Source organism: Salvelinus fontinalis, chromosome 25 (assembly GCF_029448725.1).
Source record: "Salvelinus fontinalis isolate EN_2023a chromosome 25, ASM2944872v1, whole genome shotgun sequence".
NCBI classification, from domain to species: domain Eukaryota; kingdom Metazoa; phylum Chordata; class Actinopteri; order Salmoniformes; family Salmonidae; genus Salvelinus; species Salvelinus fontinalis.
The window spans coordinates 28,008,069-28,032,168 of NC_074689.1; the positions used below are offsets into that span (position 1 = coordinate 28,008,069).

Sequence of the window (24,100 nt, forward strand, 5' to 3'; positions counted from 1 at the left end):
CTATATACATGGAGTAGAAAATAACATGGCTGTATACAGGGAGTAGAAAATTACATGGCTGTATACAGGGAGTAGAAAATAACATGGCTGTATACAGGGAGTAGAAAATAACATGGCTGTATACATGGAGTAGAAAATAACATGGCTGTATACAGGGAGTAGAAAATAACATGGCTGTATACAGGGAGTAGAAAATAACATGGCTGTATACAGGGAGTAGAAAATAACATGGCTGTATACAGGGAGTAGAAAATAACATGGCTGTATACAGGGAGTAGAAAATTACATGGCTGTATACAGGGAGTAGAAAATAACATGGCTGTACACAGGGAGTAGAAAATAACATGGCTGTATACAGGGAGTAGAAAATAACATGGCTGTATACAGGGAGCAGGAAATAACATGGCTGTATACATGGAGTAGAAAATAATCGGACGCTTGTCAGTCAACGGCGTTCATATACTTTGTCCGAGCAGCTGCATTTTCTCCATCCACCCCTTTTGGTCGGTTAGCCTTTTTAATACAATGTAATTGAAACAATACATATCACCTTTATTACCAGATCAATATTCCAACACTTTTTCAAATGTTTTAAGTAGACACATACACATTAACTATGCCCTCACACAACCCCTGGCTGCCTTGCACATTCCTCTTTCTAGGGGAAAAAAAGGTGAGAAAAAGTAGCCTGGTCTCTCTTCCTCCTGAAGAATCCCAGCAGTCTGTTTGTATCTCTCCGTGTAGCAAGATGAGAAGCATTCCAGTCTCCTCACGGACAGAGCCTCGCCTTTGACAGCCTGTCCACTCGGGCTGTCTGTGGAGCTTTTGTTTAGCTTTTTCTCCTGCTTCCTTGTCCTATTCCCCCAGTGCACTATGGGAGAAGCTCTTCTCCACATCTAATTGCCTGACTTAACTTCACCCTCTGCTGCGCTCGGCCATTTACTGTATCTGTAAAATTATGTCACTTTTTCTTCTCCCAGACGACGACACCAGCCGCTCTGCTTCTCTTCTCCGCCGAGATTTTCTTTCGCCACACGCTCTTAACGCCGTGTCAACACAGATTACTGTTTTGGTCGGCAAGTGTCCTGCAAGTTCACAAAGTATCTGCATAAGGGGGGAGGAGGGAGGGGGGAGGGAAGGGGAGAGTACCAGCATAGCGCTCTTAGATGGAAAGAGTTGGGAGATCAATCCTCCAGGAATAGGCTGTGCACTGGGCATTTATCATATCATCTGCATATCATCACTACTTTCTCAGAGAGAAAAACATTCCTATCCCTGAGTCGATGAGGAACTGTAAGACAACCCACTGTTCTGGTTGAACCACGGTTGAACCACTGATTGAACCACTGTTGATGTCAATTCTGAATTGAGTTGTGAATTTTGTCTTAAATTCCAATATATATATTTTTTTAATTAGGCACACCCTACAGGAAGCATAATTTGTATTTAATTTGAATGAAAATAAGTAGAATTCAGTGAAATTCATTGAAATTCAAATGGATAATTTATTCCATCATCATCGAGTATGGTTACCAATACCTGTTGAAAAGTTTAATTTTCAAAACTCAATTCTACTAAAACTATTTTTAAAATAATTATAGAGGTCTTTTTGCATTCTGTCTATAATAACTCCTAATTCACCTACAAATACATATTAAACAACAATGCATATCCAAGTATGTGTTAGATCAAACACTCCAGAATGGAACCTCTTCTCATGACAAAAATACTAACGAATGACTATTTGACACTGTGAGTAATAATCAAGCTAATACTTGAAATGGTATCTGTATTTCTTTAGTACGAGGTGTCAGATGCTTTTGGCAAAATATTTGTCAAAGGAATAAGACTTTGACAAATATGTTTCATGTCTCTTTGAATTGTTTTGAAATTAATTCCAATTCAAATTGTGCTTCCTGTGGGGTGTAGCCAATTCAAATGTCAGTTCATGGGTCGAATTGAATTACATTCAGAAATATCGAATTGAATCCAAACCTCGATTGAACTAAATCTGCCTTAAAGATAGTAAGTTTATAGTAAAGAAGCAAAAAAAGGAGCATAGGCTGGTGATGCTATCAGGAGGTGCAAAGGCGGGCAGAGGAGAACAGGGAGTGTATTGGCCTGACACACAAAGCTCTTGTTCCTAGGAGAGATGGTCATGAATACCAGGAGAACATGGAGCCTGGCATCGCTAATGAGAAAAGTGGCTTGCTCGCACTAGAGGCACCCGGCAATGTCACACCAGGAGGATTCTCGAGCGACACAAGTATTTGGTAATGCGGCTGTTTGTTTGAGCATGAATATGGAACATCTGCAGTGAGCTATGTGTGTGTGTGGTTTAGCTCTTGGACGCAGTTTGCCATGGCTGGAGGTACACGCGTCGCAGCTCTCGAGAACACACACACAGATTTGCAGGAGCTAATTAGCTCGTCAAAAGTCATTTTTCACATTTGCCAGTTAATTAAAAATAATGTTTATTTGAATTAATTAAATGAGTAATTCTTCCTTGCAGGGATCCTTCATTGCTCGGCGCAATCTGAAACACGGCCCACATTAAAGTGTGTAGGAGTTAATTGAGAGTGTGTGCATACTGCTATCCCCCTACCTTGTCATTCAGCTTGTGTTGGCGTGTGTGTCTGTGTGTGCGTGAACTTAGATCCAGGCATTAGTTGATTCCCCTGTCAACAGTGATCAGAATGCACAGGCACACAGCGCCTGTGTTCTGTTTTGATCAGGTTCAACTGGGAAAAACAAGGTGTTAATCAGCTGAACCTGTGTACTTTTCATGCTCAGAAAGCAACCAATGGACAAATGTAAGGGATGTGATGAGCATCAAATCAGTATGACAGTAACCTGGTCTAAGACGTGGGTGATGAGACAGACAAATGAGTTGCAGGTCTGACAACAATATTGACAATACTTGAGTGGAAAAAACCACTTGCGTTGGTGTCATTGATAACATTGATATCATAGTGCCTTCAGAAGGTATTCACATCCCTTGACTTTTCACACATTTTGATTTTACAGCCTGAATTTAAAATGGATTAAATTGAGATGTTGGGTTATTGGCCTACACACAATACCCCATAATGTCAAAGTGGAATTATGTTTTTTGAAATGATTAATAATTAATTAAAAAGGAAAAGCTGAAATGTCTTGAGTCAATAAGTATTCAACCCCTTTGTTATGACAAGCCTAAATAAGTTTAGGAGTAAAAACTGTGCTTAACAAGTCACAAGTTGCATTGACTCCCTCTGTGTGCAATAATAGTGTTTAACATGATTTTTGAATGACTACCTCATCTCTGTTCCCCACACATACAATTATCTGTAAGGTCCCTCAATTGAGGAGTGCATTTCAAACACTGATTCAACCACAAAGACCTGGGAGGTTTTCCAATGCCTCACAAATAAGGGCACCCATTGGTAGATGGGTAAAAAAAAAAAAAACTCTTCCACTGAATATCCCTTTGAGCATGGTGAAGTTATTAATTACACTTTGGATGGTGTGTCAATGGGACGGAAGGAAACCGCTCAGGGATTTCACCATGAGGCCAATGATGACTATAAAACAGTTAGTTTAATTAGCTGTGATAGGAGAAAATCGACGATGGATCAATGTTGTAGTTACTACCTTAAATGGCAGAGTGAAAATAAGGAAGCCTATACAGAATTTAAAAAAATGCATCCTGTTTTCAATAAAGCACCAAAATATAACTGCAAAGAAATGAATACAAAGCATTGTCATTATGTTTGAGGTAAATCCAACACATCACTGAATACGATTCTTCATTTTTTCAAGCTCTATTATGTTATGGATATGCTTGTCATCGGCAAAGACTAGGGAGAAAAATCCACCTTTCAGCAGGACAATAACATAAAACATCGCACTTTGCAACACAACAAAATGTGGAAAAGGGGGTTTGAATACTTTCTGAAGGCACTGTAGATAACATTGATAACATTGCTATCAGTATGATCACAAAGGGCTTCACGTACACTCAACCTCTCCCTCCTGTTCTCTTTCTCTCAGGGCCCATGCAGGAGACTGTCTACGACTTCTGGAGGATGGTGTGGCAGGAGAACACGGCAACTATTGTCATGGTGACCAACCTGGTGGAGGTGGGAAGGGTGAGTACCATGAGACCCCAGCCACACACACACACTCAGTACTGGTACATTTTTGTTGATTCAGACAGTAAAGAAATTAAAGAAACCAAATGGCCATATTCCAGCTAGGGGATTACAGAAACCCTGAGCCTGACATTATTCCAGCTAGGGGATTACAGAAACCCTGGGCCTGACACTATTCCAACTAGGGGATTACAGAAACCCTGGGCCTGACATTATTCCAGCTAGGGGATTACAGAAACCCTGGGCCTGACATTATTCCAGCTAGGGGATTACAGAAACCCTGTGCCTGACATTATTCCAACTAGGGGATTACAGAAACCCTGAGCCTGACATTATTCCAGCTAGGGGATTACAGAAACCCTGAGCCTGACATTATTCCAGTTAGGGGATTACAGAAACCCTGGGCCTGATATTATTCCAACTAGGGGATTACAGAAACCCTGGGCCTGATATTATTCCAGCTAGGGGATTACAGAAACCCTGGGCCTGACACTATTCCAGCTAGGGGATTACAGAAACCCTGAGCCTGACATTATTCCAACTAGGGGATTACAGAAACCCTGGGCCTGACATTATTCCAGCTAGGGGATTACAGAAACCCTGGGCCTGACATTATTCCAGCTAGGGGATTACAGAAACCCTGGGCCTGACATTATTCCAGCTAGGGGATTACAGAAACCCTGAGCCTGACATTATTCCAGCTAGGGGATTACAGAAACCCTGAGCCTGACATTATTCCAGCTAGGGGATTACAGAAACCCTGGGCCTGACATTATTCCAGTTAGGGGATTACAGAAACCCTGAGCCTGACATTATTCCAGTTAGGGGATTACAGAAACCCTGGGCCTGACATTATTCCAGCTAGGGGATTACAGAAACCCTGGGCCTGACATTATTCCAGTTAGGGGATTACAGAAACCCTGGGCCTGACATTATTCCAGCTAGGGGATTACAGAAACCCTGGGCCTGACATTATTCCAGCTAGGGGATTACAGAAACCCTGAGCCTGACATTATTCCAGTTAGGGGATTACAGAAACCCTGGGCCTGACATTATTCCAGTTAGAGGATTACAGAAACCCTGGGCCTGACATTATTCCAGCTAGGGGATTACAGAAACCCTGGGCCTGATATTTTATATCCACTGGAAACTCTAGGCAATGTCCCGTGTGGATGCAGACCTTTGTTCAATCCTATCAACAAGTGTTTAAGCCTTGAGAGGCGTGATCAGAGAGTGATCTGACCTGTTAGTCGAATAATCTCTCTAACGCGGTCAAACCTATAACACCACACACACACACTGACAGAGAGGACATGCCTAACCTGTCTGTGGCTCGTTTAAGAGCCCCAACACCCGCATCAGCAAAAGAGGATCCGTGATGCATGTCCCCAGAGAGTTAGCCAAGGGTTTGAATCCTCCCACCACCGAGCAGAGCCACCACCTGGTGCTATTGTTTTAACCCCTCAGCCCTGGCCATCCCATCTCACCCCCTGTTGAGTCTCCACTCTCCAGACCCCTTCAGTGGGCCGACGGAAGGCAGGAAGGCTAGGGGAAGGGAGGCAGGCAGGGAGCACAGTGTTAGTCTCTTCCACCATAATAATAAAAACCACTCGCTCCACGGCCATCACCATCTGCTAGGCTGCTTCACCGCTGATGAACTCTGGGAAATCCCTTCTCCCAGGCTCCTGTCGCTCGCTTTCATGCCAAGCTGTTTAGTTTTGATTTCGATCCAGACTCTTTTCTGTTTTTACTTCTCTTTTGGACTGCGGGGTAGAGGGATGACGGAGAAAATAACACAACCCCAGATAATGTGTTTGTGACTGGCGCAGGCAGCCACGCACCCAAAGCAGGCAGCCACGCACCCAAAGCAGGCAGCCACGCACCCAAAGCAGGCAGCCACGCACCCAAAGCAGGCAGCCACGCACCCAAAGCAGGCAGCCACGCACCCAAAGCAGGCTGCCACCCAAAGCATATCGCATCATAGCCGTCCGACATAGTCAGGGTTAATGGTTAAATAGGATATTTCAACCAAGACTTAATCTAAACAGTGCTCCTCAGAGATTAGTTAGCAGCAGTGTCAGGGAGATCTGAGAGGCTGGAGGATCTGGACTTGAGCTCCATACTGTTTATTTTGATAGTGTCACTGGATACCCAAACCTCATTTCACTGATAATCAGGGCTGAAGCTACAGTCAGCTCCACAGGGATCCCCCACACTTTATTTACCCTGTCATATGGCGGCGGGGTGTCAAGTAAGATACGGATAGATAGCTAATCGTATTACCATGTCATCCTCCCAGTCTTTTAGTGTGAACCTTAAAACATAAATAGACTATGTGACACTCGGTGACCAAAAATGGTGCTCCATATTACCCTGTTGAACCTCTCGTATCACAGATCATCTACGTCATCCCACTTCCTCTCAGAACAGTCGCCTGCTATGCCCTGAGGTCCTCACATGCTTACTCAGTGTGGGGCCTCTAAGGAAACTCCTAAGAAAGCCTGTCACGACACTAAAAAGAAACCAAAGCAGCAGTATTAAGAGCAAGCCGTGTTAGTCTGTGTGCTGTCTCTGGTAGGAATAAGGAAACTAGTGGGATCATGGTTAGAGTTCCACATAGTTCTCATAGATTGGCATTTTTTTAAGCTCCCATCTGTGCTTCTGACAAGAATAAAAGCCAATGGACACAGAGATATGAAATTCTACCACTAGTTATGAGTCCTTGAATAGGAAACGTATAGGATCATCTTAAAATGGTCTCCAACGACGTTGAGATTCCCCTCAAAGGCTATACCAGGAAACAGTGTGTAATAGGAGCTGATGAGGGCCTGTGGAAGCATATTCATGCCACCTACTTAAGAAAATGGCTTCCATGACCTGAATGGAGAACTATTCAAACTAAATGTAATTTGAGCAGCCCAGTACTGTAGAGACATGCTATACAAAACTACAGTACCATCATAAACCATGTATTACAATCGATCATGCTTGCTTTCAACTGGTCTATCTGGTTAAATAAAGGTGAAATAAAAAATTCAATAAAAATGCTCAAAACAAACCATTAAAATTGTTTATCTCAATGGTGCTCCCATCGTACTGAAACAAACAAGTAACTTGCTAATGTGTGAGTGAGGAAAAGTAGGGTGTGTGTGTGGTGTGTGGGGGGGCACTCATCGTATTATGCTGTATCACTCTCTCCATGATCAACACTGTCACAAAAGACCGAAAGAAAAACATTTCCCAGTGCCACCGCCATTTAAGAAAACAGATATCCTTATCGCAGTTAAACAGTTCTTTCTGGTCCTCTCCAGAGAAGCAACCAGCGACAATAACTAAGGTGGAGCTACCGGGAAAAAATATACATTAAAACACAATTATATCACCAATTAGAATAATTACAGTATCAGGGAGGGAGGGAACAGACGACAGAGACAGATGAAGATGAGGAGAAATGCAGAGGATAAGGATGATCCAGAGAGTGAGAAGATGAGGCTGGTGACAGGAGAGGAGAGTACGGAGGGAGGGAGGGAGTGAGTGAGTGAGGGAACAGAGAGTTAGGGAGGGAGAAGGGGAGAGAGATGGGGCTGGTGACAGGAGAGGACGGAGGGAGTGAGTGAGGGAGGGAGAAGAGGAGAGAGAAGATGAGGCTGGTGACAGAGGAGATGACGGAGGGAGTGAGTGAGGGAGAAGAGGAGGCTGGTGACAGGGGAGGGAGGGAGAAGAGGAGAGAGAAGATGAGGCTGGTGACAGAGGAGAGGACGGAGGGAGTGAGTGAGGGAGAAGAGGAGGCTGGTGACAGGGGAGGGAGGGAGAAGAGGAGAGAGAAGATGAGGCTGGTGACAGAGGAGAGGACGGAGGGAGTGAGTGAGGGAATCGAGTGAGGGAGGGAGGGAGGGAGAAGAGGAGGCTGGTGACAGGGGAGGGAGGGAGAAGAGGAGAGAGAAGATGAGGCTGGTGACAGAGGAGAGGACGGAGGGAGTGAGTGAGGGAATCGAGTGAGGGAGGGAGGGAGGGAGAAGAGGAGGCTGGTGACAGGGGAGGGAGGGAGAAGAGGAGAGAGAAGATGAGGCTGGTGACAGAGGAGAGGACAGAGGGAGGGAGAAGGAGGGATAGTGTCAGAAAAATTAAATAAAAGACAGTGTATCAATATATATCAATATATTATTATATATCAATATAATATCATGACAGTGTATCAATATGAAAAAGAAACAAAGGGTTGAGCTGGTTTTAAATGATCAATGGTGAATTCTGAAGTAACTGTACTACTGTATATAATAGAGACAATAAGCCTCTTGCTGTGTAGGATGGGCCAGATAAGTGAGGTGGCGCTATCACAGAATCTGCACTGTGCGACTTCTAGTGTCCCCTTAGAGTTCCCAACCTCTTAATGAAGAAAGAGCCCAGTGGTGCAGTATGGGTAATTAGAGCGGGGACATTGAGCACCTGCCCAAACACAGAGGAGGGCTGTCTGCCTGCCGCCATCTGAGACACCGTCAAGATGTTACTCACTGGTTGCATCTCAAATGGTACACTTTTCCCTTTGTATTACACTGCTTCTGGCCAGGGCCAAAGTAGTGCACTATACAGAGAATATGCTGCCAAAAGTAGTGCACTATACAGGGAATATGGTGTCAAATGTAGTGCACTATACAGGGAATAGGGTGCCAAAAGTAGTGCACCATACAGAGAATAGGGTGCCAAATGTAGTGCACTATACAGAGAATATGCTGTCAAAAGTAGTGCACTATACAGGGAATAGGATGCCATTTCAGACACACACCACAAGTGGTTGTTCTCTAAAAGCATTGGGACGTCTGTTTTGTATTTTCAACATTAGTCCTCTAGGTTGCCCAGAATTCACTGAGAGCATAATTATGTTGTGAAACTTAAAGAAGAACGAGTATAAGACGGTTAAGTTGACTGACAACAGCACCTTATCAAACAACGTACACGGTAGACACCTTCCTTCAGTAGCATGCATACACTCATCCCAAGAACATCTCAGGCAGGTTTCCACCTTGAAGGAACAGTTCTTTCACCATGGGCGTGCATGCTGGAGCGTGTGTGTATTGTGGACAGAGGTTGTTGACAAGCCTCTACTGCGGTCAGGTCATCCCATTACACCCTGTGTCCCCTCGGTCCCCTCAGGTGAAGTGCTGTAAGTACTGGCCTGACGACACTGAAATCTACAGGGACATGAAGGTGACCCTCATCGAGACACAGCTGCTGTCAGAGTACGTCATCAGGACCTTCGCTGTGGAAAAGGTAGGGACACTCCACTTGATCATGATAGTGGAAGTCAATCATTGCATTGTATTATAGTGTAGTGTTTAGCATGTATTATGCCTAGGTTTGACAGATCGTCACATTGTACCGGCGGTGTCTTACTCCTTGCACCCACCTAGGCAACGCCCAGCTACCAACTACTTTACTGAGTGTTCATAGTGGCGTCCTCCGTAATAGGCCCATCTGTCTTTAAGAATGACTGTCTGTAACCATTTTTAGTGTTTATCATCCTACTGTACTCCAGGCTGCTACCAGGCCTTTCCACTTCTATTCCCCTGAGCTGTGAATATTTCCCCTGGGGGTTGTGTGTGTGTGTGTGTGTGTGTGTGTGTGTGTGTGTGTGTGTGTGTGTGTGTGTGTGTGTGTGTGTGTGTGTGTGTGTGTGTGTGTGTGTGTGTGTGTGTGTGTGTGTGTGTGTAGCGTGCATGCGCAAGGCTCTGACAGGTGTCCGCCCTGCCGTCTGTATTCAGCCTGCTCGCTGTGTGTGTGAATCATCACTGTTCTCCAGCTGTTCTTCTCCTGTTTCAATCCCCCCCAGAGATGGGCTTTGTCATCAGTGTCCCTGTCTCCCTGTTCTGCTCAAGAACAAGATCAAAATGCTGCTTAGGGGGAGAGAGGGAGATAGGAGAGAGATGGGTCTGTTTGGGGAGTGGGTAGACCTCAGCTGCAGTCCTCATTGTTAGCCACCCTCGGTGTGCATGCCTGGTGTGTGTCACAACAAGACCTCTCAACAGTTTGTTACTTGTGAATCCAAATGAAGTATTCGACTATGTTTTGTCTTGTCTCTCCAGAGGGGAGCCCATGAGATCCGGGAGATCCGTCAGTTCCACTTCACTGGCTGGCCAGACCACGGGGTCCCCTACCACACCACCGGCCTGCTGGGCTTCGTACGCAGGGTGAAGTCCAAGACCCCTGCCAATGCCGGGCCCATGGTGGTCCACTGCAGGTCAGACAGACTCACACACTCACTCTGGCTGGCTGGCTGGTTGGATGGTTAACTGGTTGGTTGGCTGGCTGGTTGGTTGGTTTGCTGGCTGGTTAACTGGTTGGTTGGCTGGTTAACTGGTTAACTGGGTTGGCTGGCTGGTTGGCTGGCTGGCTGGCTGGTTAACTGGTTGGCTGGCTGGTTGGTTAACTGGTTGGCTGGCTGGTTGGTTGGCTAACTGGTTGGTTGGCTGGCTAACTGGTTGGTTGGCTGGCTAACTGGTTGGTTGGCTGGCTAACTGGTTGGCTGGCTGGCTAACTGGTTGGCTGGCTGGCTAACTGGTTGGTTGGTTGGCTGGCTAACTGGTTGGCTGGCTAACTGGTTGGCTGGTTGGCTGGCTAACCGGTTGGTTGGCTGGCTGGCTGGCTAACTGGTTGGCTGGCTGGCTGGCTAACTGGTTGGCTGGCTAACTGGTTGGCTGGATGGCTAACTGGTTGGCTGGCTGGCTGGCCGGCTGGCTAACTGGTTGGCTGGCTGACCGGTTGGCTGGCTAACTGGTTGGCTGGCTGACCGGTTGGCTGGTTAACTGGTTGGTTGGTTGGCTGGCTGACCGGTTGGCTGGATAACTGGTTGTTTCGCTGGATAGAGCTGTTCCTCTTTCTGTCTCTTTTGCTCCCCCCTCCATTTGGTATGACTCAGAAAGACATAGCTAATGGATACTAATACAAAGTCAACAGCCACACTAAATAAAGTGGAGCTGCTATTGTCTGTCACACCCGTAACTGTTTAGACTCTCATGCAAGTCTTGCCCTGATGTTTTCCATACAAATAGTCCCAGATATTTTGGCAACCAGGGCTTTGCTATAAAGAGTGTTCCCACATGTGCTTTGGTTCTCACGCTGTGTGGCTGTGTCTGTGTTCTCAGTGCAGGGGCGGGCAGGACTGGCTGTTTCATCGTGATTGACATCATGCTCGACATGGCGGAGAGAGAGGGTGTGGTCGACATCTACAACTGTGTGAGAGAGCTGCGCTCACGAAGGGTTAACATGGTCCAGACAGAGGTAAGAATGACATTGTCCTCGCTTGAACCCAAACACACAGGACCAAAATGGAAACCAGCCTTTTTACTTGTTTGTGTATATAATCCTCGGTAGTATTGGTATATGTCTGTTTCCTACTTGTTTTGTGTATATAATCCTCGGTAGTATTGGTATATGTCTGTTTCCTACTTGTTTTGTGTATATAATCCCTGGTAGTATTGGTATATGTCTGTTTCCTACTTGGTTTGTGTATATAATCCTCGGTAGTATTGGTATATGTCTGTTTCCTACTTGGTTTGTGTATATAATCCTCGGTAGTATTGGTATATGTCTGTTTCCTACTTGGTTTGTGTATATAATCCTCGGTAGTATTGGTATACGTCTGTTTCCTACTTGTTTTGTGAATATAATCCGCGGTAGTATTGGTATATGTCTGTTTTCTACTTGTTTTGTGTATATAATCCGCGGTAGTATTGGTATATGTCTGTTTCCTACTTGGTTTGTGTATATAATCCTCGGTAGAATTGGTATATGTCTGTTTGCTACTTGTTTTGTGTATATAATCTGCGGTAGTATTGGTATATGTCTGTTTCCTACTTGTTTTTTAAATATAATCCGCGGTGGTATTGGTATATGTCTGTTTCCTACTTGGTTTGTGTATATAATCCTCGGTAGTATTGGTATATGTCTGTTTCCTACTTGGTTTGTGTATATAATCCTCGGTAGTATTGGTATATGTCTGTTTCCTACTTGGTTTGTGTATATAATCCTCGGTAGTATTGGTATATGTTTGTTTCCTACTTGGTTTGTGTATATAATCCTCGGTAGTATTGGTATATGTCTGTTTCCTACTTGTTTTGTGTGTATAATCCTCGGTAGTATTGGTATATGTCTGTTTCCTACTTGTTTTGTGTATATAATTCTCGGTAGTATTGGTATATGTCTGTTTCCTACTTGTTTTGTGTATATAATCCTCGGTAATATTGGTATATGTCTGTTTCCTACTTGTTTTGTGTATATAATCCTCGGTAGTATTGGTATACGTCTGTTTCCTACTTGTTTTGTGTATATAATCCTCGGTAGTATTGGTATATGTCTGTTTCCTACTTGTTTTGTGTATATAATCCTCGGTAGTATTGGTATATGTCTGTTTCCTACTTGTTTTGTGAATATAATCCACGGTAGTATTGGTATATGTCTGTTTCCTACTTGGTTTGTGTATATAATCCGCGGTAGTATTGGTATATGTCTGTTTCCTACTTGGTTTGTGTATATAATCCTCGGTAGAATTGGTATATGTCTGTTTGCTACTTGTTTTGTGTATATAATCTGCGGTAGTATTGGTATATGTCTGTTTCCTACTTGTTTTTTAAATATAATCCGCGGTAGTATTGGTATATGTCTGTTTCCTACTTGGTTTGTGTATATAATCCTCGGTAGTATTGGTATATGTCTGTTTCCTACTTGGTTTGTGTATATAATCCTCGGTAGTATTGGTATATGTCTGTTTCCTACTTGGTTTGTGTATATAATCCTCGGTAGTATTGGTATATGTCTGTTTCCTACTTGGTTTGTGTATATAATCCTCGGTATTATTGGTATATGTCTGTTTCCTACTTGTTTTGTGTGTATAATCCTCGGTAGTATTGGTATATGTCTGTTTCCTACTTGTTTTGTGTATATAATTCTCGGTAGTATTGGTATATGTCTATTTCCTACTTGTTTTGTGTATATAATTCTCGGTAGTATTGGTATATGTCTGGTATCCTACTTGGTTTGTGTATATAATCCTCGGTAGTATTGGTATATGTTTGTTTCCTACTTGGTTTGTGTATATAATCCTCAGTAGTATTGGTATATGTCTGTTTCCTACTTGTTTTGTGTATATAATCCTCGGTAGTATTGGTATATGTCTGTTTCCTACTTGTTTTGTGAATATAATCCACGGTAGTATTGGTATATGTCTGTTTCCTACTTGGTTTGTGTATATAATCCGCGGTAGTATTGGTATATGTCTGTTTCCTACTTGGTTTGTGTATATAATCCTCGGTAGAATTGGTATATGTCTGTTTGCTACTTGTTTTGTGTATATAATCTGCGGTAGTATTGGTATATGTCTGTTTCCTACTTGTTTTTTAAATATAATCCGCGGTAGTATTGGTATATGTCTGTTTCCTACTTGGTTTGTGTATATAATCCTCGGTAGTATTGGTATATGTCTGTTTCCTACTTGGTTTGTGTATATAATCCTCGGTAGTATTGGTATATGTCTGTTTCCTACTTGGTTTGTGTATATAATCCTCGGTAGTATTGGTATATGTCTGTTTCCTATTTGGTTTGTGTATATAATCCTCGGTATTATTGGTATATGTCTGTTTCCTACTTGTTTTGTGTGTATAATCCTCGGTAGTATTGGTATATGTCTGTTTCCTACTTGTTTTGTGTATATAATTCTCGGTAGTATTGGTATATGTCTATTTCCTACTTGTTTTGTGTATATAATTCTCGGTAGTATTGGTATATGTCTGGTATCCTACTTGGTTTGTGTATATAATCCTCGGTAGTATTGGTATATGTCTGTTTCCTACTTGGTTTGTGTATATAATCCTCGGTAGTATTGGTATATGTTTGTTTCCTACTTGGTTTGTGTATATAATCCTCGGTAGTATTGGTATATGTCTGTTTCCTACTTGTTTTGTGTGTATAATCCTCGGTAGTATTGGTATATGTCTGTTTCCTACTTGATTTGTGTATATAATTCTCGGTAGTGTTGGTATATGTCTGTTTCCTACTTGTTTTGTGTATATAATCCTCGGTAATATTGGTATATGTCTGTTTCCTACTTGTTTTGTGTATATAATCCTCTGTAGTATTGGTATATGTCTGTTTCCTACTTGTTTTGTGTATATAATCCGCGGTAGTATTGGTATATGTCTGTTTCCTACTTGTTTTGTGTATATAATCCCTGGTAGTATTGGTATATGTCTGTTTCCTACTTGTTTTGTGTATATAATCCACGGTAGTATTGGTATATGTCTGTTTCCTACTTGGTTTGTGTACATAATCCACGGTAGTATTGGTATATGTCTGTTTCCTACTTGTTTTGTGTATATAATCCTCGGTAGTATTGGTATATGTCTGTTTCCTACTTGTTTTGTGTATATAATCCTCGGTAGTATTGGTATATGTCTGTTTCCTACTTGTTTTGTGTATATAATCCTCGGTAGTATTGGTATATGTCTGTTTCCTACTTGTTTTGTGTATATAATCCTCGGTAGTATTGGTATATGTCTGTTTCCTACTTGTTTTGTGTATATAATCCTCGGTAGTATTGGTATATGTCTGTTTCCTACTTGTTTTGTGTATATAATCCTCGGTAGTATTGGTATATGTCTGTTTCCTACTTGTTTTGTGTATATAATCCTCGGTAGTATTTGTATATGTCTGTTTCCTACTTGTTTTGTGTATATAATCCTCGGTAGTATTGGTATATGTCTGTTTCCTACTTGTTTTGTGTATATAATCCTCGGTAGTATTGGTATATGTCTGTTTCCTGGTGTAGCATTTTTATATATTTCTAATTGTTTAAGTTTTAGATGCGGTTTAGCAAATGACTTGACCCAAATACGATACTTTTTGTCTTGATATATTTAGAACTAGCTTATTACTAACCACCCATTCTAAAAGTGACTGCAGCTCTTTAAGTGTTGCAGTGCTTTCACTTGCTGTGGTAGCTGACGTGTATAACGTTGAGCCATCAGTGTACATAGACACACAGGCTTTACTCAATGCTGCTGTTGGTCATTAGTAAAAATGTAAATGTATGCAAGTCAGAATTAGTTTTTCATTGTTTGATTTAATTTCCATGACATTATTTTAATATATATAAACTGAAAATGTATAGCTGCAAAGCTACTACAAGAGTTTTCTTGGAGGACATACAGAATGGTAGAAATGACATTCTTCTCCCCAGTACACAAAAGGCCAGTTCGTGTCTTATCATAATAGTTCACTGTATTTTGATGACAACCGTATGGCCTGCAAATCCCTTTCACCTTCAACTCCACATCCAAGGACAAGAGGGTGACGTCACAGTCACCTAAGCTGGAAACACTGACCCTCCACTCCCAAGTTGAGACGTTTCTGAAATGTCATATCATAAATGATTTACATCAAGCCTGGGGCCTTTTTCCCTGAGGACGAGCTGGAGAGGGAGACAGAGAAAGAGAGAGTGAGTGTGGTAGTATTGACAGAGGAGAGGTCAATGGGAGTGGTCACTGTGGAGGCGACATAAACTGTGTCCCAAATGACACCCTATGGGCAGAAGTAGTGCACTACTTAGAGAATAAAGTGCCTTTTGGTATGCAGGCACAGTCTTAGGAAACAACATGAGAGACATGGTGAGAGACAGACAGACAGGGTGAGAGACACAGACAGGGTGAGAGACACAGACAGGGTGAGAGACACAGACGGGGTGAGAGACACAGACGGGGTGAGAGACACAGACGGGGTGAGAGACAGACAGACGGGGTGAGAGACAGACAGACGGGGTGAGAGACAGACAGACGGGGTGAGAGACAGACAGACGGGGTGAGAGACAGACAGACGGGGTGAGAGACAGACAGACGGGGTGAGAGACAGACAGACGGGGTGAGAGACAGACAGACGGGGTGAGAGACAGACAGACGGGGTGAGAGACAGACAGACGGGGTGAGAGACAGACAGACGGGGTGAGAGACAGACAGACGGGGTGAGAGACAGACAGACGGGGTGAGAGACAGACAGACGGGGTGAGAGACAGACAGACGGGGTGAGAGACAGACAGACGGGGTGAGAGACAGACAGACGGGGTGAGAGACAGACAGACGGGGTGAGAGACAGACAGACGGGGTGAGAGACAGACAGACGGGGTGAGAGACAGACAGACGGGGTGAGAGACAGACAGACGGGGTGAGAGACAGACAGACGGGGTGAGAGACAGACAGACGGGGTGAGAGACAGACAGACGGGGTGAGAGACAGACAGACGGGGTGAGAGACAGACAGACGGGGTGAGAGACAGACAGACGGGGTGAGAGACAGACAGACGGGGTGAGAGACAGACAGACGGGGTGAGAGACAGACAGACGGGGTGAGAGACAGACAGACGGGGTGAGAGACAGACAGACGGGGTGAGAGACAGACAGACGGGGTGAGAGACAGACAGACGGGGTGAGAGACAGACAGACGGGGTGAGAGACAGACAGACGGGGTGAGAGACAGACAGACGGGGTGAGAGACAGACAGACGGGGTGAGAGACAGACAGACGGGGTGAGAGACAGACAGACGGGGTGAGAGACAGACAGACAGACGGGGTGAGAGACAGACAGACAGACGGGGTGAGAGACAGACAGACAGACGGGGTGAGAGACAGACAGACAGACGGGGTGAGAGACAGACAGACAGACGGGGTGAGAGACAGACAGACAGACGGGGTGAGAGACAGACAGACAGACGGGGTGAGAGACAGACAGACAGACGGGGTGAGAGACAGACAGACAGACGGGGTGAGAGACAGACAGACAGACGGGGTGAGAGACAGACAGACAGACGGGGTGAGAGACAGACAGACAGACGGGGTGAGAGACAGACAGACAGACGGGGTGAGAGACAGACAGACAGACGGGGTGAGAGACAGACAGACAGACGGGGTGAGAGACAGACAGACAGACGGGGTGAGAGACAGACAGACAGACGGGGTGAGAGACAGACGGGGTGAGAGACAGACGGGGTGAGAGACAGACGGGGTGAGAGACAGACGGGGTGAGAGACAGACGGGGTGAGAGACAGACGGGGTGAGAGACAGACGGGGTGAGAGACAGACGGGGTGAGAGACAGACGGGGTGAGAGACAGACGGGGTGAGAGACAGACGGGGTGAGAGACAGACGGGGTGAGAGACAGACGGGGTGAGAGACAGACGGGGTGAGAGACAGACGGGGTGAGAGACAGACGGGGTGAGAGACAGACGGGGTGAGAGACAGACAGAGAGTGTGAGAGACAGACAGAGAGTGTGAGAGACAGACAGAGAGTGTGAGAGACAGACAGAGAGTGTGAGAGACAGACAGAGAGTGTGAGAGACAGACAGAGAGTGTGAGAGACAGGCAGACAGACAGACAGACAGACGGGGTGAGAGACAGACAGACGGGGTGAGAGACAGACAGACGGGGTGAGAGACAGACAGACGGGGTGAGAGACAGACAGACGGGGTGAGAGACAGACAGACGGGGTGAGAGACAGACAGACGGGGTGAGAGACAGACAGACGGGGTGAGAGACAGACAGACGGGGTGAGAGACAGACAGGCGGGGTGAGAGACAGACAGGCGGGGTGAGAGACAGACAGGCGGGGTGAGAGACAGACGGGGTGAGAGACAGACAGACAGACAGACAGACGGGGTGAGAGACAGACAGACAGACAGACAGACGGGGTGAGAGACAGACAGACAGACAGACAGACGGGGTGAGAGACAGACAGACAGACAGACAGACGGGGTGAGAGACAGACAGACAGACAGACAGACGGGGTGAGAGACAGACAGACAGACAGACAGACGGGGTGAGAGACAGACAGACAGACAGACAGACGGGGTGAGAGACAGACAGACAGACAGACAGACGGGGTGAGAGACAGACAGACAGACAGACAGACGGGGTGAGAGACAGACAGACAGACAGACAGACGGGGTGAGAGACAGACAGACAGACGGGGTGAGAGACAGACAGACGGGGTGTTTGATGATTTGATTCTTCAACTGTTTGGCATTGCTCTGTCTATATGGGCCTATGCTAAATCTTTATTGTTTTAATTTAAAAAAAATATTTGACCTTTATTTAACCAGGTAGGCCAGTTGAGCAAGTTCTCATTTACAACTGCGACCTGGCCAAGATAAAGCAAAGCAGTGCGACAAAAAAACAACACAGAGTTACGCATGGGATAAGCAAACATACAGTCAATAACACAATAGAAAAATCTATGTACAGAGTGTGCAAATGTGGTAAGATTAAGGAGGTAAGGCAATAAATAGGCCATAGAGGTTGAAATAATTACATTTGAGCATTAACACTGGAATGATAGATGTGGAGATGATGACGTGCAACTAGAGATACTACAGTGCAAAGAGCAAAAAAATATATAACAATATGGTGATGAGGTAGTTGGGTGTGCTATTTACAGATCGGCTGTGTACAGGTACAGTGATCGGTAAGCTGCTCTGACAGCTGATGCTTAAAGTCAGTGAGGGAGATTAAAGATGCTTAATGTGAGCCTGGAAGGAGAGTTTACAGTCTAACCAGACACCTAGGTATTTGTAGTTGTCCACATATTCTAGGTCAGAACCGTCCAAAGAAGTGATGCTAGGCAGGTGGGCGGGTGTGGGCAGCAATCGGTTGAAGAGCATGCATTTAGTTTTACTAGCATTTAAAAGCAGTTGGAGGCCACGGAAGGAGTGTTGTATGGCATTGAAGCTCGTTTGGAGGTTAGTTAGCAGTGTCCAAAGAAGGGCCAGATGTATACAGAATGGTGTCGTCTGCGTAGAGGTGGAACAGAGAATCACCAGCAGCAAGAGTGACATCATTGATATATACAGAGAAAAGAGTCGGCCCGAGAATTGAACCCTGTGGCAGCCCCATAGAGACTGCCAGAGGTCCGGAAAACAGGCCCTCCGATTTGACACACTGAACTCTGTCTGAGAAGTAGTTGGTGAACCAGGCGGGGCAGTCATTTGTGAAACCAAGGCTATTGAGTCTGCCGATAACAATGCAGTGATTGACAGAGTTGAAAGCCTTGGCCAGATTGATGAAAAGGACTGCACAGTACTGTATTTTATCGATGGCGGTTATGATGTTGTTTAGGACCTTGAGCGTGGCTGAGGTGCACCCATGACCAGCTCTGAAACCAGATTGCATAGTGGAGAAGGTACGGTGGGATTCGAAATGGTCGGTGATCTGTTTGTTAACTTGGCTTTCGTAGACCTTAGAAAGGCAGGGTAGGATAGATATAGGTCTATAACAGTTTGGGTCTAGAGTGTCTCTCCTTTTTAAGAGGGGGATGACCGCAGCTGCTTTACAATCTATGGGAATCTCAGACGATACGAAAGAGAGGTTGAACAGGCTAGTAATAGGGGTTGCAACAATTTTGGCGGATAATTTTAGAAAGAGAGGGTCCAGATTGTCTAACTCAGCTGATTTGTAGGGATCCAGATTTTGCAACTCTTTCAGAACATCAGCTATCTGGATTTGGGTGAAGGAGAAGCGCGGGGGGCTTGAGCAAGTTGCTGCGGGGGTGCAGAGCTGTTGGCCGCGGTAGGGGTAGCCAGGTGGAAAGCATGGCCAGCCGTAGAGAAATGCTTATTGAAGTTCTCGATTATCGTAGATTTATCGGTGGTGACAGTGTTACCTAGCCTCAGTGTAGTGGGCAGCTGGGAGTAGGTGCTCTTATTCTCCATGAACTTTACGGCCCCAAAACTTTTTGGAATTAGTGCTACAGTCCGATCTAAAGGTGAAGACCGCTAGCCGTGGCTAACATTGACTACTAGCTAGTAGCTAACGTAAACTCACCCCATTCCGTACAAATGTGCGCAACCGCAACATTCAAACGAGGCTACAAAGAAAACTAATGGGACTGTAGCGACTGTGTTGACTTAAAGATCTGGTGTGAACTACGTTTCTATTCAAGCGTTGATCAACATGGTAATGGCTCTATAGTACTAGAGAAAAGTTTTAAAAAACGGACCCTCCGTTACACCGTGACGTGTCATGTCGTAACGTACAGCACGCATAATGCAACTATTTCTGTCTTACGATCAATCTCCACCAGGTGTAGCACTTCTCTCATCGATTAAAAACAAGAAATGGACAGTGACGGGGGTAAGGGGGGATACCTAGTCATTTTTTGCGTCATCATTGCATGCGATCATCATTCTCAAAGCCGCTGTTTACTTCTAAGATAATTTTAGCACCACCCTAAAATTTGACACAAACCTTCAAATAGGTATGTAATGACACGTTATATAAACTCTTTATAGTGTTTTATTTACATTTTAGAGGCGATAAGGTGATAAGTTGGACAGATCGAGTGAAAAAAAGCAATTTTCCCACACAACATCTCTCCTCATTATCACGCATTAGTGATAATGGGAATTAAAATAAGGGGAATTGTACAGACCAAGGCGATGTACGAGTTTACGTGAGTTTACGTTAGTTAGCTGGTTAGCTCCTAATGGAGGTTCCAGTTACAAAGTATAAAAATAGCAGATCCGTACCACATTGGATGAGACAGGTGGCAGGAAAGTATATTTAGATCGTAGGTGGAAAGTGAGATAAAAAATATAGACGAAAAAAAACGACTAAACCGACCATTTTTCATGGGACAAGACAAGCACACGTCCGACTGCTACGCCATCTTGGATCGACTCGATTCTATTCTACGGAGTCATTTACTTTATGTTCATATTCTTATATTTTCTTATTGTTGTAAAGAAGGACCCTGCAAGTAAGCATTTCATTGGACGATGTATACCATGCGTATTCCGTACATAGGACTAATAAAAGTTGAAACTTAAACTGGCTTGAGTCAATCATCACTGTTGTTAGGTCGTCTTTCTGGTAGTGTTCACTACCTGCACTTTAATGGCGATGTGAGGGCTTCCTGTTCAGGTGTAGCATTGCTGTCTGTTCCTCACTATATCCTGGGCCCTCCTCTGTGTCCTACAGGAGCAGTATGTGTTCATCCACGACGCCATCTTGGAGGCGTGTCTGTGCGGGGACACCACCGTCCCAGCCAACCAGCTACGATCGGTCTACTATGACATGAACCGCCTGGACCCCCAGACTAACTCCAGCCAGATCAAAGAGGAGTTCAGGGTATGTGGCTTGGGTCTGCGTGTGTGCATTGTTCATCATACGTGGATATGTGGTATATTAGTGTCCATACATGGACTTCACTCATATCCAATTGTGTCTTGGAGTGCTCATATCCCTCCTCCCTCCAGACTCTGAACATGGTGACTCCTACGTTGCGTGTGGAGGACTGCAGCATCGCCCTGCTCCCCAGGAACCACGAGAAGAACCGCTGCATGGACGTCCTCCCGCCAGACCGCTGTCTGCCCTTCCTCATCACCATCGACGGAGAGAGTTCCAACTACATTAACGCTGCCCTCATGGACGTACGTGTCACACACACACGCACACACACAGGAACACACACACAGGAACACACACACACACACCCAGGAACAAAGACACGCATACATGAACTTGAGGACACTCGCTCGTAACTTTTTTAAATTACTTACAATGTCAGTCCGTGTGTAAGTCATTAGATGTAAATGTACTGCTGGAAAGTTAATACTAAAACTGTTATTTTTTATCCTTGTGGTGAAATATAATCATGTAGATTGTTCAGTGTTCAGTCAGTACTCTACATATAGGGCAGATTTGCCACACACACAGAGTGAGACGCGCACGCACAGAGTGAGACGCGCACGCACAGAGTGAGACGCGCACGCACAGAGTGAGACGCGCACGCACAGAGTGAGACGCGCACGCACAGAGTGAGACGCGCACGCACAGAGTGAGACGCGCACGCACAGAGTGAGACGCGCACGCACAGAGTGAGACGCGCACGCACAGAGTGAGACGCGCACGCACAGAGTGAGACGTGGACGCGGGCCAGAGGAAGGAACAGAGAGAGAGAGAGAGAGGGCCAGAGGGAGGAACAGAGAGAGAGAGAGAGAAGGGCCAGAGGGAGGAACAGAGAGAGAGAGAGGGCCAGAGGGAGGAACAGAGAGAGAGAGAGGGCCAGAGGGAGGAACAGAGAGAGAGAGGGCCAGAGGGAGGAACAGAGAGAGAGAGGGCCAGAGGGAGGAACAGAGAGAGAGAGAGAGAGGGCCAGAGGGAGGAACAGAGAGAGAGGGCCAGAGGGAGGAACAGAGAGAGAGAGGGAGAGAGAGAGGACCAGAGGGAGCAACAGAGAGAGAGAGGGAGAGAGAGAGAGAGAGAGAGAGAGAGGACCAGAGGGAGGAACAGAGAGAGAGAGAGGGCCAGAGGGAGGTACAGAGAGAGAGAGAGAGGGCCAGAGGGAGGTACAGAGAGAGAGAGAGGGCCAGAGGGAGGTACAGAGAGAGAGAGAGGGCCAGAGGGAGGTACAGAGAGAGAGGGAGGTACAGAGAGAGAGAGAGAGAGAGAGAGAGAGAGAGAGAGAGAGAGAGAGAGAGAGAGAGAGAGAGAGAGGGCCAGAGGGAGGAACAGAGAGAGAGAGAGGGCCAGAGGGAGGAACAGAGAGAGAGGGAGAGAGAGAGAGAGGGGGGAACAGAGAGAGAGAGAGAGAGGAACAGAGAGAGAGAGAGAGGACCAGAGGGAGGAACAGAGAGAGAGAGAGAGAGAGGACCAGAGAGAGAGAGAGAGAGAGGGCAAGAGGGAGGAACAGAGCGAGAGAGAGGGAGGAACAGAGCGAGAGAGAGGGAGGAACAGAGCGAGAGAGAGGGAGGAACAGAGAGAGAGAGAGAGAGAGAGAGGGAGGAACAGAGGGAGATCAGATTTGGTAACTCAGCAGTCTTGGGGCTTCCTGTGGTTAATAGCTGGTGGGTAAATTGCCCATCCATCTCTATAATAATCACCCCACGTTCCTTAGCCAGCCATTTTCCAGTCATGCCAAACTTAAACAGTAAGGGGACTGTCAGCATATCATGTTGATGAATGTCTTTTGCTTTTTCTGTGTGCTTCCACCAACAATTATGTCCTTATTGAAAATGATTAAAAACAGATGGCTTTGGATTGATTCGTCCCATCGTCATGGAAATAACCTAACCAAAACAATTGCACTGTGTTTTTTTTTGTCGAACACAGCAATATGACTGTTTCGATTGGTTTAATGGAAATAAAGTGTCATCAATTATACTCATTAGTAATCATAGCAGCAGATATGGATTTGCTATGTGGTAGCGGAATGAATTTATAATGCACAAAGATATCTGGAACGAATGAACTACGTTTCCTGTTCATGACTCCTTAAGAACAGACATAGTATCGTGAACTAGAGATTTGACCTCATTATGACCCCAAGAGTCTGACGACGTGTCCGTTATCTTTGGAACGTTTATTTAGAATACTACTGTTCTAGTAGACATAGTAGACGGACTTCCTCCTCTTCCTCCACAGAGCTACAAGCAGCCGTCAGCTTTCATCGTTACCCAGCACCCCTTGCCCAACACGGTCAAAGACTTCTGGAGGCTGGCGCTAGACTACCACTGCACCTCCATAGTGATGCTCAACGACGTAGACCCAGCACAGGTAAGAGAGGCCTGTAAACCCTGCCAACATTTACCATACCATCAAACACAGACCTTCCGGATTTGGAGGTCTATAAAAACATATGTTTATCATTTAATCAAGTGCATGAGGACAATGGTTTTGGTCAACTACCAAAAGTCCAGGGGCCCTATCCTCCCATAGAAAAGAGAACAGACCAGTGTATGGTTAGATAAACCCATAAAGAGGAGGGGAAGGGGTCTGCCTCAAACTGACTCTGGGTCTGCCTCAAACTGACTCTGGGTCTGCCTCAAACTGACTCTGGGTCTGCCTCAAACTGACTCTGGGCCTGCCTCAAACTGACTCTGGGCGTTCAGGCCTAGGATCACAGAATGCTGTGTAGCAGCTTTTCCTTGCAGCACCGCCCCC

General features: G+C 45.4%; 1 protein-coding gene across 10 annotated transcripts in view; it reads left to right on the forward strand.

Moving 5' to 3' along the window:
* Positions 1–24,100, forward strand: part of LOC129823064 (receptor-type tyrosine-protein phosphatase mu-like) — a 317,242-nt gene that overhangs the window by 279,988 nt on the left and 13,154 nt on the right. For all 10 annotated transcript variants that reach the window (XM_055881767.1, XM_055881768.1, XM_055881772.1 and 7 more), the window contains 7 exons: positions 4,033–4,130; positions 9,285–9,401; positions 10,214–10,368; positions 11,273–11,408; positions 21,137–21,286; positions 21,415–21,588; positions 23,582–23,713. In XM_055881767.1, coding sequence (XP_055737742.1) covers positions 4,033–4,130; positions 9,285–9,401; positions 10,214–10,368; positions 11,273–11,408; positions 21,137–21,286; positions 21,415–21,588; positions 23,582–23,713 — 962 coding nt within the window. The remainder of the gene's footprint in view (positions 1–4,032; positions 4,131–9,284; positions 9,402–10,213; positions 10,369–11,272; positions 11,409–21,136; positions 21,287–21,414; positions 21,589–23,581; positions 23,714–24,100) is intronic.